The sequence below is a fragment of the Heterocephalus glaber genome, unplaced genomic scaffold (assembly GCF_053883595.1).
Source record: "Heterocephalus glaber isolate CG9 unplaced genomic scaffold, H.glaber_assembly_v1.0 deba00001688, whole genome shotgun sequence".
Classification (NCBI taxonomy): domain Eukaryota; kingdom Metazoa; phylum Chordata; class Mammalia; order Rodentia; family Bathyergidae; genus Heterocephalus; species Heterocephalus glaber.
This window is the reverse complement of record NW_028258413.1, coordinates 3,372,480-3,390,624: the sequence shown is the minus strand read 5'-3', so window position 1 is coordinate 3,390,624 and position 18,145 is coordinate 3,372,480. Positions and strand designations below refer to the sequence as shown.

General features: G+C 39.9%; 1 protein-coding gene across 1 annotated transcript in view; it reads right to left on the bottom strand.

The window, feature by feature from the left end:
* Col25a1 (collagen type XXV alpha 1 chain) overlaps positions 1–18,145 on the bottom strand; it is a 401,020-nt gene that overhangs the window by 117,313 nt on the left and 265,562 nt on the right. Inside the window, exons 6-7 of the mRNA XM_021245429.2 lie at positions 18,038–18,064; positions 17,873–17,899 (exon numbers count right to left, since the gene is read on the bottom strand). Of these exons, the coding sequence (XP_021101088.2) occupies positions 17,873–17,899; positions 18,038–18,064 (54 nt within the window). The remainder of the gene's footprint in view (positions 1–17,872; positions 17,900–18,037; positions 18,065–18,145) is intronic.

Here is an 18,145-nt window from a genome sequence, read left to right as displayed (position 1 = left end):
CCAAACACTGGAGAAGTTAACGTGGAAAAAGGCATGAAATAAATCTGACTAAGAAAAAAGTATTTCTGAAGGAGCTGCCAGAATTGACTTTCTACAAGGTATCATTATCTGATTTGTGAATTATCAGGTCCTCAGTAGCTTACAAATTAAGAGACTTCTTTTCCACTCTTACTCATTGAAGGACTTCTTTCACTGTAGCCATCTAATTAGGAATAGGAAAGGAATAAGAAGTGAAAGTGAAACCATGGATTAATATAGGAGAGTTGGCATGGAATGTTATGCCTGTGTCAGAAGCACTTTTGGGAGATGTTCTACAGGCAGCAAGAACAACATTCTATGAACCCTCAACATGAATGTAATTATGTATCACAAGCACATACTAATAGAAAAGAATCAGAAACAGAAAAATGCTGAAAGAGTAGGCTTGCTTTTTTCTAGAGAACTGTTAATATTACTATTACTTTATAAACACGTAATAGTAACCAGTTCCTATTTAGTTTCCAATGGTCTGTCAAACAGAAAAAAAATATAGCTAGTTGTGTTCAAGATTGCTACTAATAGTGGTAAAATTAAACATGAAGAAAAGTAGAAACTTTGAGAATCTAAATATATCTTGGGCTAAAGAAATGACTTTCCAAATAAAGAGTTATTCGACCATTCATATCATTTTCCACCTTTGTGAAAAGTGGGAGAAGTAACAAGAGAAAAATAAAAAAGGCAGATCTCGCAAAACATATACAGAAATTCCATCTATATTCCTAAGTCAATGCTAGAATAGATGATTAAAAGGATTGTTAGTAAAAATTAGAAAAGAATTATAATATAAAAGTATTGTGTTCATTTCCTTTTAAAAAAGGATCATTGGTAGATGCTGTACACATGTAACTGGGTAACAGTGCACTTGTAACTGACTGGACAATCTACTCATGTGACAGTGTCTAATTGATCACAAAATTCATGACCTCAGTCCTGGACCATTCAACATAGGTATCAATGAGTCAGATTAGCCCTCTACCATATGTGGTGTGGGAGTGACTGCTGTCTATAAATGCTTATTGATTTCTCTATCTCAGAGCTCCAGACAGTGGGGAGAAGGAGAGAACTAATATTTACTGGATTGCAGAATCCTTAGGGAGTGGGACCTCAAAGGGACAGAATGATAGTCTACTAATTACATGGGAATACAGGAACAATATGAGGACCCAATAAAGAAGCTATCTTGTACAGATATACAATTGAGGAGTGATGCATTAATAACAGTAAAAACGATTTTAGAATTTAAGGCGCCAATTATATAGTATATAATAAAATTATATACCACTATACACTATGCTGTTTAAAGCTAATCTAATTCCAGGCTTAATTAAACATAAATAATTGTTAATATACCACTTTACTCTGCCAGACCACATCTGGACAAATGGGCTTGATTTCTGGCCATTTAGCTTTTAAGGAGGATACATTCATACAAGAACGTGCACAAAGAATCAGAATGTAAGAGGGCACAAAACTGTCACAGGAGGAATAAAGGAGTTAGGGATGGAGCCACAGGAAATGGGATATGAGAGGTATTTTGAGGTATTTTAAACAGACTTAAAATCAAATGGAGAACATGGAGCATCAACCCCACCACCAGAGGGCGCACTGGGGTTATGCTGGCCCACTGCTCCTTGAGGGATGTCACCATTGGGGTTGGAGACTAGAAGAAGGGCTTTGGGTGGTTCCAACTTTGAATGTCACTGCTTCTATCAATTCACTGAAGGACTGTCCTAAGGAAGAGGCATTAGTTCAGAAGGACTAGCACTAAATATACCAGGTGTAGAGAACACTAGGTGTTGACTCAGAGGCAGGGGCAATAAGATCAACTGAAAGGACAATTAAATTAACTCTGTGATATTTAGGGCTGCTTCTACTAAAACCCCGCTGCTTGGTAGGAAAGTGAGCTCCTTGTCACCAGAGTGTCTGAGTAGGACCTGGGACGTAAACTCAGGACACCCTCTGGAGATTTGTAGCCAACTGGCTGGATGTGACTCAGGTTTATTTGGCAGCTATGTGAGAGTTTGACCGAGCAGCAACTGAATTTCTCTTATCTGTATCATCCTTCCCCTTCACCATGCTGTTAACATAGGACAACCAGAATCTACCTAAAAACCCTTTCTGCTGCTGACAATTTTTCAATTTTATAAAACCTAGATTGCAATTCCTGTTATTACCCAACAGTTAAAAACACAACAAATATAAACATATTTCAGATGGATACACTTCTTTCCCACACATTGAAGTATAGTCTACCTTAGAGGATGCTTTGTGTGCTATGTCTTTTCTCAACCTGCTGGACCAGGCCCTCAAATTCTGAACTTGGTAAAATCAGAGAAATCAGGTTTCCATTTACTTTTATGTCAAGGAGGACCCAGGGAAAAAAAGGTCAGGTATTACTCATCCAAATTAGTCCTTTCTTTGAAGATTTGTCAGTGTAGACATCAGGAATTATTTCAAACAAATCATGGGCTTGTTTTTAATTGATTAAGGAAACGGCAATTTTGTTAAGAATTTTTGTAAGGGAAGATGTTTCCATTAATGCAAATATAGAACCAGAACAACAAAATCCCAGAAAATATGTATAATGCGTTAAAACCCAACTTTTTCTAGAATTATAGTCACTAGTATTATTAAAAAATTATTTGGCTCCAACAGAAAACCATGAAACTGGGCTGGGGATTTAGCTCAGTGGTTCTGCCACCTGCTGCGCAAGCTCAAGGACCCAAGTTCAATCCCTGGTACCAAAAAAAAACCAAAACCAAAACAGAAAACCCTGATACTAAATTTATATTAGAATTCTAAACAACCATGAACTTCAGCTGTGACCTACTTAGGTACCTAAGCTATATCATTTTAAGTAATAAACATATATTGTTAAAGAAAGAAAACCTACAGGAAATTCTGAAATTGAGGGCCACATTTTTCCTCAAAGGAATGGCTCAGGTTCTATCCTTCAAACTCTGTGATGTTTCCAACTTTAAACATATAATTAAAGCACTAAAATGTATCTTTTAAACATTACTTGGATGTTATTCAATTGCTAGCCTAATCTATACATGACTTTTCAAAAATTGTTATTTTATCATTTATATTTCAAGCAAAGAAAAAAATATTTTTTCTTCTTTTTTTTTTGGTACCTGGGATCAAACTCAGGACCTTGTGCTTGCAAGGCAGGCGTGGTACCACTGAGCATTTAATCCCTGGCAAAACAAAGAAAATCTTAAAGATAGCATAAATTATATTAGAATCTTGAAATAAAACTAACGAGGTTGAATTAGCATTAATTTCACCTTTTTGACAGACTTGATATATACTAATAAAACAAATTCTGCAGTACCATAGGTGACAATCAGCAGTGTGAGAAGAATTTTATGTAATTTTAAAGCAAATGGGATGTAAATTATGTTAAAGGTGATAATGTATCCTTTGACCTACAAAGCAAATAATTTAGCATTAATTGTTTTGCGGCTTAAGTGTCTGCATAATGTGGTGGATGGGCTTTGTCCTCGTGGTATCACAAGTAGAATAATCTTGCTGCCCAAAGTTGCAAACTCAGTGCCAACAGGGCTTGCACACCCACATGGATAAACCGAGAGGGCTGGGTGTCCCTGTAGGTACCAGCACGCGTTTCCCACCCAAACAGGCGGTCCATGTTCCGCTCCTGCCAGCTGAAAATATTAAATAAAAAAAGTGGACCCAACAATGCCAGGTCTTTCCATTTTTCGACAGAAGTTTATAAAGCAAGATTTTATATGAATTATCTAATATTAAAATATTACCAACTAACTTGGGAAAACCAAATAAAATTTATCTACTAGCATCTGGTCCATAAGCTCCAGCCTGCAGCTTCTAATCTGCTCCCTTGAGCAGCATTGGTTCAAAATAGAGAGAAGATTGCAGAGAACAGCACAAACATTACAGAAACGAGGAAAAACCAAGTCATTGAATTTCTTTCCTCCGCTACAACCAAGTGCGTTAGTCTCTATCCTGAAAAGAAATTCCATACAAGTTGTGACAGTTTCTCAAGCTACAGCCCCGTGGGCACATGCCATTTCATTCGACACATTCTAAAAGTCTTGAGTTATGATAACAGTCACTATATAAAATTCTGAGTAGATATCATGACTCAAACTTTGCATTCTTCCCTGACACATTTTATTAGAGCTACATGGCTCTGAAGTGGAAGTAATACCGTGGGGCAGGATCAAGTTACAGACTTAGCAGGCACAATGGCACTGGCTAGGTAGCAAGCTGTCTCCATTTCGATTTTGTTTGACTTTTCTGACTCAAAGTGTAAAATGAGGAATGAAACTGTAAATCTGTACATTAACTTTCTGGACAAATCCAAAGGATCTAACAGATCTCCAGATATTCCTTTTTTCCTGTAACTCCTCAAAATTCATTTCCTTTTAAGACATTATTGAATAATTGTAAATGACGACTAAACAAAGGGTTAGAAGACAGAAAAGTCATTTTGTACTGTGCGAGGAAAAAGAAAATAAAAGAGTGGCTTCTTAAAGTATTCTAGAGTTTCCTAACACGGAAGACGCTTTAGCGACTTCACTTTGTCAATGCATAGATAAGGAATGTTTTTCTCCACCCCAAAATGAAAATAGCATGTGTCTTAAGGCAAAGCTCCAAATATAAACACAGTAATTACTTGACAGAAAGAGAATAATTGTTAAAAGGTAGAATATTTTTACCATTGTTTTCACCATGGAAATTACAGTGATCATCTCATAGATTATACATTCTTTAAGCAATGAAGGCATTGCCAAACAAACATATAAAGATCAATGAAAATGGTTAAATTATAGTTAGTGGCATGGAAATCCTCAATGCTAATGAAGACAACATAATTTCCTATTTTCAAAGCATTTGATAAAGCTACATTAATGATTTATAGTTTTTCCAATGTTTACCTTAACTTTTGTTTTGTTTTTTGATAAGATCTTGCTATGTAGTCCAGACTGGCTTTGAACTCACCATGGAGCCCAGGCTGGCCTCAAACTTTCATCAATCCTCCTACCTCAGCCTCCCGGGTGCTGGAACTACAGCCGTGTACCACCACACCCAGCTTATCCAATGTCTACCTTGTTGAATAACAGTTCAGTAGGATAAAAAAGAGAGAGAGTAAGGCATCAACAAGGGTAAAATAAAAACCACAAGGTCCTGCAGTAACTTATGTTAACTGAATGCAGCATGTCACAGCCTTGTTATCAAAAAGATTATACTCCTGAAGAAAATTCTGGTGCAGTCTAGACATTTCTGACTTCACTGACCACTAAGAAATATAAAGAAATAAGATATCTAAGACATGTAACTTATTTGTAAATTATGTCTCCAACCTATCTGTCCCACTAAAGTCAAAATAAGCATTTGTCCTTCAAAGACTATGGTGAAAAATGACAGGGGACTATTTGGAAGTCAGAGCCAAACGTGCTGCAGTAGTCCAGAATTGTACTTGCTTCCATCTAATTTTGCAAAGAAAAACTGAAAATGGTTTTCTTTGTATGCTAAGACATGCCAGAAGAAAAGCCAAACATCAAGTTATTAAAGTTCGCTGTGTTTTTCTTAGTCCTAAGATGTCACCGAATAGAAAGATGCTTTTAAAAAAGGAATCAAGGAAGATATATCACGTTAACTCCCCAAAATGTAATAGATTGATTTGAGTTATCAGTCCATCTTTTCTAAATAGGAATTAGGGCATAAATGATAGGTTTACATTTGTACATATTGAGAGCTTATGTATGTGAATAATCTGCACTTTTGGACAACTCTGTTTCATAAAGATATTTTAGGCAAGTGCAATTAGGAGAAAATACACAGAGCTGGGTATATAAAATAAGTATCTAGGATGAAACTAATTCATATTTAGCAAGGGTACATATGCACACACAACCAAACACAGAATGGTACATGGTACAATATTTTAAACACCTGGCTGTGCAAAAGCTAAGCATTTGATAATTCTTAATATGAGAAACAATTTGGAAAGCTTTGAAAAGACAATCAAAACAGCACCGGATGTGCGGCTTAGAAGAAACCTCGTCTTCGAAGGGGCCCTGGCCTATTCTGTCTGGACCCTGCTCTCTTCCCTACTCCTGCGTCGCGGCCCTGAAGTCTCCCACCACATGGACGGCTTCCTCTCAGCGACAGCGAGGTCCAGATTCTGAGGGTGTATTTCAAGGTCAGGACACAACTGAAGCAGTCTAGATAAACACATTGACTCAGCTTCTAAAAATACTGAGTCCTGACAAAAGGTCCAAGAATTAACAATACACTGGAAAACAAACGGATGTTTACCTAATTAAGATTTTGATGGTGAATCCCTTGGCCATTTTTCTCCCCTGCCAATAAAACAGCCTGTCCGGGCTGACACCATCTTTTGAAGACACGGCCAGAGAGGCAGGAGTTGCCACCTGTTCACCTCTTGCAGCTCCCAAGAGTACAGTTAGTTCCTGCCCTCGGAGGGACCAGGCCGGCAGGCTTTGTGCGAAAACAGCGCTGTCCCTCTGCCTTGGCGAGTTCCTTCCTTGCTGATTCATCACTTGCCCACCTTTGTTCCCAGTTCTGCCGAGTTACTGCAGGCCTGAAGAGACTGCAGAGCCTGCCTGACTTGGAGAGATGGACCTCAGTCAGAGCAGTTCTTTGCTCCTTTGGGGGCTACATTAGAGGTTTATTATTTCATATTTTCATAATGACTCCTTATAAGCCATTCACACTGCATCCTCAAGATAATAAAGCACGGAAATTATGCCCAGAAGTTCTTAGTAAGTGGAATTATGGAGGGGGGAAGTGTTACATTATTACGATTACTACTATTTTTGCTAATTAAAAAATACTCGAGGGCGGTTAGCAAGGATGTTTGTGAATCCCGACATGCTTCCAACTTGACTGCCTTCTAAGGCTGAGAAGCAAAGCTTGCTCACTCCCTCCAAAGCCACTACAGGACTGCACCTGAAGCAAGACCTCGTAACTGACATCCTTTCCCTACAAAGCCAGTCCTACTTGGCAGCTGTGATTTACAGGCTGCGACTGCCCCAGGAGCTGCAGGACACATTAGCGCAGGTACGCTTCTATCTGGTATTAAATGACTTTCCAGAGACCCCGCTGTTTCAGACAGTAGGAACTGATCTCCCTGCACAGGATCATCAGGGCGTAAGCCTCCTTCCTCCATTCTGAAGGGAATAAAAACATACAGTCCTCTCTCCAGTCCCTTCTGCAAATCCTGATGCTCCTCTGCACTGCTGTCTTATACATTCTTGGTTTCCATTCGGTTAATTTACTTCAAACATTTCCATTTGCAGTGTAATTCTGCATCTGGGAATGACGAAGAAGAATGGTGGTCATCATGTTGAATTCTGTTAAACTGCTGACAAAATTGCTGTGTTTTCTATTTGCAGTGCGCTTGTTATTTGTAGATGTTACCAAATAAAAATTGAAATTGGAATTTTGGTTCATTTAAAATACAAGTTTTAGGGCTGGGAATTTAGCTCAGTGGTTTTACCGTCTGCTACGCAAGGGCAAGGACCCGAGTTCAATGCCCGGTACCAAAATAACTAAATAACTAAATAAATAAAATACATGTTTTAAGGCCGGGGATTTAGCTCAGTGGTTTCACCGCCTGCCTCTCAAGCGCAAGGACCCAAGTTCAATCCCCGGTACAAAATAAATAAATAAATAAAATACAAGTTTTACTATATGCAGTACAATGCTTTCTCTCCCTTGTATAATGTTTAAAGTCACCAACCCCAAACCTGCCTTTCCCTACATATTTTATTACATGCTTCAGTTGTAATCATTCATGAAAATCGTAGTGCCTGCTTATATGACTTAGTAAATCTAAGAATCGTGTGTTTGAATTCAAGTGAAAACTAGCTTGCTTATACATAAAACAAAAAGAATAAAATCTTCTATATAGCTTTACATTTGAGTAATTTAAAAAAGCAATACTTGTAAAAAATGCTGGCAAAAGAAACAATGGAATACTATTAAACATAGCACACAAATTTTCATCTAAAATCCTTCATTCTGCTCAATTTTAAGAAGCATAAAATGGTTCACATTAGTGTGAAATCTTTTTAAGGCATATGTCTGGATATGTCTCAGAAAGATGCAAAGAATATGTTACTGTTGATATAAGTAATGTGTGGACAAAAGTGTAGACAAATGAAATGTTAGTTTTACTCCATAAAATGAAACAAAATAATTATTTATTAAGAAGGTCACTGCACTTAAAAGACAGAAAGAAAATGCAATAGTTATTTAAGCTGGTTAGCATCATTATCCAGAGTTCCTTGCCAGAGTATGTGTCAGGCCTGGCTTCTGGCTTCGTTTTAGTATCTTTGAGGTCATTAATATAATCTTCAGTCAAGGCCCCATACCTCAGGCATTCCACTATTGTGCTGTTTTGTTAAGATAAGGGTTTTGCAAAATCTTCCCTCTTCCCACTAAATATTTTGTATAAAAGTTTATCTAACTGAACTACTCAGTAGGGACAGATTTACTAAAATAATTTTTTATATTAAAGAAAAATGTACAAATTTAAGGTGATATAAAATAGATAGTCATTATTCCTCAATATTTAACACTTCTTTTTCTTTTATATCCGTTTATTGGTACATTTTAGGTATACAATATAATGGCATTCATCATTGGAAATTTGCACCTTTACATAGTCTTTCTTATTTTTCCCCCTTCCCCTGCCCTCCCTTCAACCCCTCCACCATCCCCTCCCTATTTACAAAGACTTTCCTTTTTTTCATTTTCTCATATTAATTCCATTCTCTTCTTTCCTTTCCCCAACCCCTCCCACTTCCCCTTCCCCTTTGCCCCTTTTCTTCCTATTTCACATTATCTATATACTTTTTTATAGTCCTTATTTACACGTTCAGTTTCTCACACTAGAGAAACTATTCAGTATTTATACATGTAATACTTCTTCTTACTTGATCACTCTAGTCATCAACTACTAACTCTGGGACATAATTTACAACACTGTACTCCAAGGGAAATATTGTCTACAAATCAACCATAGTTTGCAAAATAATTTATTTTCTAAATTGACGTATCTTAGGACAAATTTTAAACTGTTCCTGGGTTTAATTCTGCACATCAACTCTAGAGGTTTGAAGTGTGACAGAGAACACTCAAAAGGGGCCTCTGATTAGAAAATATAAAAAAGAACATTTACAAATGGTAATGAGCTTGCTGTTTCCATGCCAACTTCTGCTCAATCTGGAGAGCATTAAAATAATTTACTCACAATTTTTTCTTTCTATTGTGTTGCATGTATTCCCCTTCACAGGCAAGACATTCAAAACCAAATGAGTAGCGTGCTCATTAAGGCTAAAGAGAAAGGCAAGGGTTAAATAAATAAGAACATCAAATTAATATCCAGACCTAAATGTTTTAGCAGAGCCAAAGAATCTATTTAATCATTCAAGTCAACAAAGGTTAAGATAGTAAAATAAACTTCTAAATGCTTTCCTTTTCTGGAACTTAATCTGTCTTGATAGAGATGTTTTAAAAGATGCTATCAGCTTTTGATAGTCCCAGCTGTTATGAAAATTTTGCTTGAATACATAAGAAGGACAAAGAAGTTTTATGCAGTTAAGCAAGGCTCCCGGGTGGCTTATTGAAATCGTGAGAGCTCAGGACTCATTTAAAACCAGCTGTTGGCCAATGATGCTGAGACCAATAACCACTAAATCTCCTATTTATCAGGGCTCTGTGGCATTTGGCAAGGCGATGAAGGCCGACTCATTAGAAGATTAATATAGAATCAAAAGATAACTTCATGATGTTTGCTTAATAAATTTGCCATAATTTATGAACTATACAATGTCCTAATTTAAAAAGGTGTTATTAAATATTAAAATGGCTTGGCTTATTTTTAAGGCTATGTTTTTAAGTCACTAATGCAGAGAAAACAAATACGAGCGGTCATGATCAAAGCCCTGCCCATCACTATTCTGGGGCTGTGGTTCATGACGAAGGTAGACGCCCTTACGAACTGGGTAAACAGAAAGCCTACTTCGATGCAGAGAGACAAGGCAGCAGAAGGGTGCAGGAGGAAGGAAAGAAGCCTTCACAGTCTGGAGCCTTTCTTACTTGACAATGAGGATCTACTATCGATCAAGAAAGGTAATTCGGTGTTCTGCAAGAGGGGGTTCATAGTAAAGGAAGAACAAAACACCTTGGAGAATGCACAAATGGCTTTACGAGCAGTAGGAAATAGGCTTCATTTGTCTGCTTATCCTGACAAAAAGCATTACCAACAGCAAACATAACCGGGGTCTTGGTGTGCAATTTTCAACCGGTGCCATGGAGCTCAGGAGTCAGAGCTGTACTGGAAGAGGTGCCCAGGGAGCTTCCCCTCCTCAGATGAGTGCCATCGTCAACCTGCTTCCCCAGGTTCCAGGGCAGGTGTGTCCAGCCCCTGGGTTTCAGGCCATGTGTCCTCTTTGTTATAATACAAATATTTAAAAACAAAAGAAGCGTTGTTACTTACACATATTATGTATTTCACATGCAGCCCAGGATGATTCCTTCCCTCTGCGTGGCCCAGGCAAAGCCAAAGTGCTGGGCACCACATGTAGGGTGTTCCTACGTGATGTACATGTGTTCATTTGCTCTGTGGATGTCTGATGTGCAGGGTGATCAAAAACATGCTGCATGTTGAAATTTTTTAAATCTTATGACAGTGAAAGACATACTGCCAAGAATAGTGGGGTAGGGGTATTCTAAGCAATGGGGAGTCTTTTGAGGGGATTTAATGGGAACATATCTTTTACTGTAATAAATTAGCTTTTTAAAAAAATTCAAACATTCACGTATTCTTTGGTCACATCTTATATATGGTTGGTCCAGAATGAGTCACGATTGCAAAGAGAAAGGAGCCACCTGTACGTGTGTGGTCCCCAGCTTTTCCAGTCAGTTTCAAAGGCGAGAGGGTCCTGGCTGCCATCTGAGGCTGCATGCCATTGCACAAAGGGCAGACTTGGAAACTTGGGTCTGAGACCCAGCACTGTCTTTTGCTGGATGTGTGCAAAAGGACTTGACTGTCACTTACCTACTCGGCTCCAATCCTCATCAGATAAAGAACGGCCCCAGTCATATCTGTTCTACTCACTTCCATAATTACTTTCGAGGATAAATGAGAATGTATAGAAATATAACCTATAGGAACCTAGGTTCAAATCCTGCTGACTGTTACCCTCGACAAAATAATATTTAAGTTTTCTAAGTCTTGGTTTCCTCATCTATAAAACAGGAATCACGAAAGTATTACATAGGGTTACTGAAGTCAGCTTCGTCTTCATGTGGTTGTTGGGATTAGGAACTCAATGAAATTATTTATTATTATTATTCATCCTTATTACTAACCACAGCTATCAACATAACCTCTGTCATTTCATAGTGGTGTTGATGACTTTTCAGCACCTGCCTCATGGATAGGGAAGCCGTCCAGCACCCTGGAAATATCACACATGGAAAGGTGAATGAGCTGCACCTGCAGCCTACGGTTACTACTTACAAACTGGATCAACTCGGACAAGTCACGTCACCCCAAGTCACCTCACATGGAATACTACACTAACCAGCTCACTTTGTCAAGTTCTTAGTGTAGATTTTCACGCCTATTTATCAGTCTTACTACACCTGTAGTGACACAGTGGTGGACTGTGAATTTGCTCCCTGATTCCAGTCTGCGTGGAAAGTCACTTCACCCTACTGTCTCTACTGTTCTTGTTTTTTCTTTCCTGATAACTTATTCACTGAGCTATTTAAGGCTTTGGGATGAAGTATGAAACATACCAGGAAGGTGTTCAGAAAGTAAGAGGTAAGACTAAGCAATTAGCAATTCTAATCATTATGTGAAGTATAATTTTCTAGGGCAACTTCCATTCGGTCTAGAAATTGCCTACCACTGTCTCACAGCAGGTTGCCCGATCCCTGTGTCAATACAAGGTAAAGTTGTGGTGACCGCGCTTTGCACTGCAAACCTATGAGGATGCAGAGAACAAAAGCAAGAAGTGGGGCTTGGTGACAGCACAGATAAAGCCCATCTCAACCCCACAGCCTGAAGACCTAACTGCAGAAGTGCAGTGGGTACAAAAATGAATCAAAGATGTACAGGAGATCGGTACCGACATCTCCCCAGGAATGAAGGAGGGGATCACAGTCCTAGTCAGGGTGCCTTCGTCTCTGAAAATCTAACACTCCATGCCTCACACAACACAGCCAACGGATAGCTATGGTTGTTATACCTAAAATTGTAAGCTTGAAATTGCTTCAAAGTATACTAAGAGAAAGCTAATGCCAAAAAAGCCCACAATATCCAAAGATGGTCAACTTTCCTATCATTTTACCCTCCAACTTCATGCGACATGATTTCCACTCTTACTTAGCAAAAAGCACTTCCAAAACATCACACGGCTCCAAAATACCAAACCCAAAGCTTTTCATAGACCTCATCGCTCTGGCTTTCTCTTTATTAAGAATACACTGTTGATGGCCTGGTTCCTTTGTCCTTAAGATGCTTCCTCTTCAGTATTCACGCACTGCAAAGACCTGGCTGTCCGTCTCTCTGCTGACACTACCTCCTTGTCCCACATTCCCTGAACGTGGCTCTTTCCAAGGGACCTATCCCAGGGCTCTTCTTGCCTTCCTCATTCTTCACTATTTCTCTGACTCTGTGCTCTCACTTCTCACGCGGTGACAGCTTGTCTATGTAACTGTCACCACCTCAAAATCTAGTCTGTTTCTCTTTGCTCCCCTATTCCAGTGAGTATCTCATCAAAATCACGAATTCCACAGAACTCAAATTCAATTCATCATTTATTCCCAGGACATTTTTCTTTTTTTTTTTTTTTTGGTACCTGGGATTAAACTCGGGTCCCTGCGCTTGCGCAACAGGCAGTGAAACCACTGAGCTAAATCCCCGGCCCCCCAGGACTTTCTTCTGACCCATTTTATCAAGTATTAAGCCAGGAACTTCAGCCCTAGTTGGAACTTTTTCAGCTGTAGCTCTTACACCCAGTAAGCTTCAAGGTTTTGTGCGGAATTTTCACATCTTTATCTTTCGGTATTACTACCCTTTTTAGAGAACTTTAACCCGGCCATATTCCACCTGTGGTCAGCAGTCCTTGACACAAACCTAGCAGACTGAACCCAAGCCCACCTCCCGCTCCAAGGCTCCCTGCTGGTCTTCCACTAGGGCCTCCCTGGTTTCTTCTGTGTACCCAGGGTCTTGCTTGGCACTCTGGGCAATTAGGGAGATGACCCAGCTTTCTTTTTCCATTCTCCTTTCCCCTTTCAGCTTTGGCTACATACATGACACAGACTGACCAAACAGACATGAGCAGAAGTCTGCTCTGAAATTCTGGGTGAAGGGGGAATCATGTTTTCTTGACCCTTTATCCTTCTTGCTCCTACAGATGTAGAGGTGATGACTGGACTTGAAGGAGCCCTTCTTGCCAACATGAAACAATGGCCAAAAGAATGTCATGAATATCCTTGAAATATATAATTATAAAAACACCACCATCAAATGCCTTCTCCAAACTTATGTAAGAAAAACTCAGTTAGGGGTTAGATCCAGAATGACCCCCAAACTATCATGTGCTCGGAGGTGGGGCTTTTGGGAGGTGAGTGGGTCACAGTGCCCTGTAGCTGAGCGCAGTACTAGGCAGTGGGGCCTGGCTGGAAGAGGCGGTCATGGGGTGACAGAAGGTGCACCTCCTTTCCTGGCTCCTCCCTGCCCTCTCTGCCCCCTGGGCACCATGATGTGAGCAGCTTTCTTCCACCAGAGCCTTGCACCATGCTGTTTCTGCCCTGGAGCCGGCTGACAGTGGACTAAAATGTGAGCCAAAATAAACCCCTCCTCCTTTCAGTTGTGGGTGCCCGGCACCCTGGCCAGTGATGAGGAAAGTGCCTATGACATTCATTTCCTACCCCCATAGCAGCAGTATAGAGCTGCCTTCCACAGCTTGATGACCCACTGGGGATCCCCTTCCGCAGCTAGGGCAGCTCTTCCCGCTGCTGAGCATCTGACTCCAGCTCTAGTTTTGTTGCTCAGCATGTCCCCTCCTCCAGGAGGACCTGGTGTTCCAGGCTGACCAGCCCAGCCTCTGCTGACCTCTCCACTGCCCTCAGAGCCCAGATTCTCAGGACCTTGTCCTGGATAACCAACGTGTTTGGTCTCTGAGCCTTTGCTCTCTCCCAGTTCTATCCTACAATGAACACTATGACACAACAGGTTTGTATAAAGGACATCTGATGGTGCACATCAAATGATGCAAACGCATCATCCCCACAGCCTGTGGTAATGCACAGGAACTCATGTCCTCAGAATTCCTCACTGGTTCCCTATTGCCCACCACACTAGAAATCCAAACTGTCCCAATGATATATATCATATAACTTCAATAAAAAATTTAATGTAATTTTCCACATATTTAATCTATTTCCTTGGCAAATGGAATGTTACAGTTCTTAAAATTATTATAGAAAACAGAATGATTCATTTAAAGTGTTTTGCTCTTCACTTTGACTTCGGAAGATTACTCATTATCAAATCCTAGGTTACCTCAAGGGTCACTTCTTCCAAGGTCTCCAATGATAACTTCAAATGGGAGAAATTTCAGTACCCCTTGGTATAGCTATGACACATAACACACTACCACACAGTTTCCTTACTGGGGCACCCATGTGCTTCTTGTGGGCAGTGGTGATATAATACTACTTAAGTATCTATTTGACAAATACTCACCCAGCCCTTCCTAGTCTAGGTGTGGGTGGTATGAACAAGGCAGGTCACCTCCATTCTGATGGAGCGTGTGTTCCAAGGCGGGGGGGGGGCATGTCTTTCCAGACAACAAGCAAGGAAATGAATGAACAAAATAGGGTCATCTCGGATCAGGCTGGGTAGAGAGGAAGTCCTCCCTAGGAGCTGATATGTGAGCTGCAGTCTCAATGAGAAGAAGAACCAGCCCCAAGGAGGAGACCAGAGCGGGGCCCGAGGGTCTTGTGGCTGAGCAAGGGCATAGGAGGCAGGGACAGCAGAGCGGCAGAGGTGGCAAGGCTGACCCTGAAGGTCCACAGAGGCCAAGCACAGCAGCTTGGATTTCACACTAAGGTTTTAAACAGAGAGTAACCCAGCCTAATTTACAAGGCAAAATGATCTCTCTGGCTGCTGTGGAGAAAATGGATTACACAGGGTCAAGGGTGGAAGCGGGAAGCTGAATTGGAAGACGCTCTGAGTGTGAGGTTACAGTAGGTTGGATCTGGCAGTCACAGAGCAGAAAGAGAAAGAGGTAGAGACAGTCGTGTCTTTAGTACTTCAGTACCTTGGACGTGATAATGCTCAGATATGTTCTCAATGTCTACCTGGTACTTCATAATAGTTCTTCTGTGTTAAATTTCAGTTTTTCCTGTTTTGATCACATATTATGACTTAAATTCTTTAACACGTAAGGAGTCAAAGAGAAAAGCAAGTGTAGTAGGCAATAGGGCTGATGAAGAATTTGGAGCACATCATGCTCAAGCAAACAGAAGGAGTCCCACAGTGGAAAGTCACCTAACAAAGGACAGAAAAGACGGCGTTTGGAAGGTCATAATGTTAACTATGAGGAGTAATAAATCACGTGAAGCAAATGGCCAGATGTGGAATTTATAATCTATGACACACATATTTGATTTTTGTTTATCCACTCATCTGTCCACTGCCTGTTTTTAGAAATAAAGTTCTTTTTGGAAGAAAATATACAAAAGGATGAAAATAGAGTGTTCAGATAAAAAGATCTACACTTTAAAAGACAGCCAGCCAACATCTGCTGGAATAGTGTACCTAAAAGGAGGCTATATTTCATTTTCAGTAAAATCCAAGGCGTTTTCAATTCTTTCTTTTGCTTTTCTAGAAATTTAAAATCTTAAATGTCTTTATATGACAAATTTCCCAATAAGCAAGCTAATACTATTTTCCCTGAAAGGAATGTTTATAGAATTCTAGAGTGCTGAGAACTCTAAATGAGGAATCTGAGAAAAGACGAAGGGTAGAGTTCTCCTCTTTCACATACACCTTCCAAGATATTAACCCAGCCAGATGCATCCTGGATTAGGAATTAAATCCGAGTTCCTTCAATACAAAGTAAAATCCAGGAGAAAGCAGGATCCATTTTTGCCACCCCCACCCAATGCTAAACGGCCCCTGAATCACATGAAACTTGGCCCGGTCGGTGTGAAAACGCTGAAATCCATTTGAAGGGCAGTCTGGGTTTGTCAAAGTAGCTCATGAACTTCTGGCCAAACTTCAAGGAACCTGGTCCAAGTCTTCGTTTGTAACGCAACATGAAACCAGGTGAATTTCAGAGGGTTTCAGGTTTCCTCCTGAAAATTTGGCCTTGCTTTCCAATCAATCATCACTTTTCGTGATGATGAAAGCCAATGCACCTTTGTGAAAACGAGGACTGTGTGGGCGCCGATGACAGCCAAGCTGTGAGCCATCCCTTCCTTTCTTTGCCAAAAGATTTCTCAGAATGGAAACAGTTTCCCTCTTACCTGGAAAGGGCAAGCTGAGCCATTTTGATGCTGTGTGTAGAAAGAAATGCTACTCGATGTGAGGCGACGTGCCCTGTGAAATAATCACCACCTACAGAGAACCATAATCTGCAGTCTCATCATTTAGGGCTGAGTTTTATTCCACTCCCATCTACGACAGCAGACGGCATGATATTTAATTTCCTTGACCATTAAGATGGGCTTTTAACTTGATGCTAGTCATCAGCTAGAATAATCACCATGAGAAACTGAATGCTGAGGTCTAATCCTCATTTCTACATGAAGACTAGAAAGAAAAGAAATACAGCATAACCTTTAACAGGTTTAAGACACATGAGGGGATAAAGCTTTCAAGTGTACATCAACTGAATCTTCTGCAAAAAGAAGAAATCTCTATAGTACAAACACATTCAATAGTTAAGCATGGTGCATTTTACATAAAGACCTACACAGTTTGTTTCAACCTGAAAGTTTTAAATGTGCTTTTTCACTGTAAAAAATTACACTCTTCAACCAATTACTCGCTGTTGTGCATAGTGACATGAGAAAATTGAAAGGTATGTCTCAACAGAGCCACTACATCATTGGAACAGTATGTCTGAACATTCGGGTAATCATCCACAGATGCGCGGCGGCAGACTTGGCACTGCCAAGGTAACAACAAAGCATTCGGTATTGGTTGTAATGGTTTTAAGGACCGCGTTGGAGAAGAACAAAAGAATGTCCCTCTTCTCACAATGCTGAGTCATGGTACACCTTTTATCTGCTTAAAAATATACAAACACCAAGAAATTCAAATGAGTATTATTCAAACTTATGATGAAGAACGATATAAGGAATGCATTAATATCTTTATCTATAATAAAACATACTTATGCAATAGCACGTAAAGTTCAACTGCAGAAAAATGCTAGGTCCAAGAGAAATCCACATGGCTTTAATGTTGCAAAACAATGCATGCAAATCTGAAGGACCCAGCATTGATTGGAGAGATGGATACCAATGCCTTTTAGGAGTGATTTGGCCCTTGGTCGGTTGGTCTAACTATTGTAGCATGCTCTATGCACAGGCATCAAGTTAAGATAATACAGGAAATATACATATTAGTTATTATTGAGCCCCTTTCACTTATAAGAGCCATGGTATTTGAATCAATCATTGCTAAATAATGCAGCACAAGGGCAGTTATGATACTGGGGTACTTTCATTTAATACGTTTAGAGCTGGAAACGAATTTTCTGCCTAGGATAGGAAAAGTCCAACTTACCCGAGGTCCCTGATCACCTTGTTCCCCCTGTAACACAGGAAGATAACAGCTTCAGCCAAAATCTACATGCTATGCTTATTTAAAAGGTCAAAATATAACACAGTATAGTTAACGCCCATAAGGGTTTCTAATAACTTCTGTATGTTTTGCCGTGCATTTTCTTACCTTATCACCTTTTGGACCAGGAGGACCCTAAAAAAAAAAGAGAAAGAAAAAAATTTTAAGTAAAAAATTACAGCTTGAGTAGACCCACGAGGTCAACTGAAAGATTTA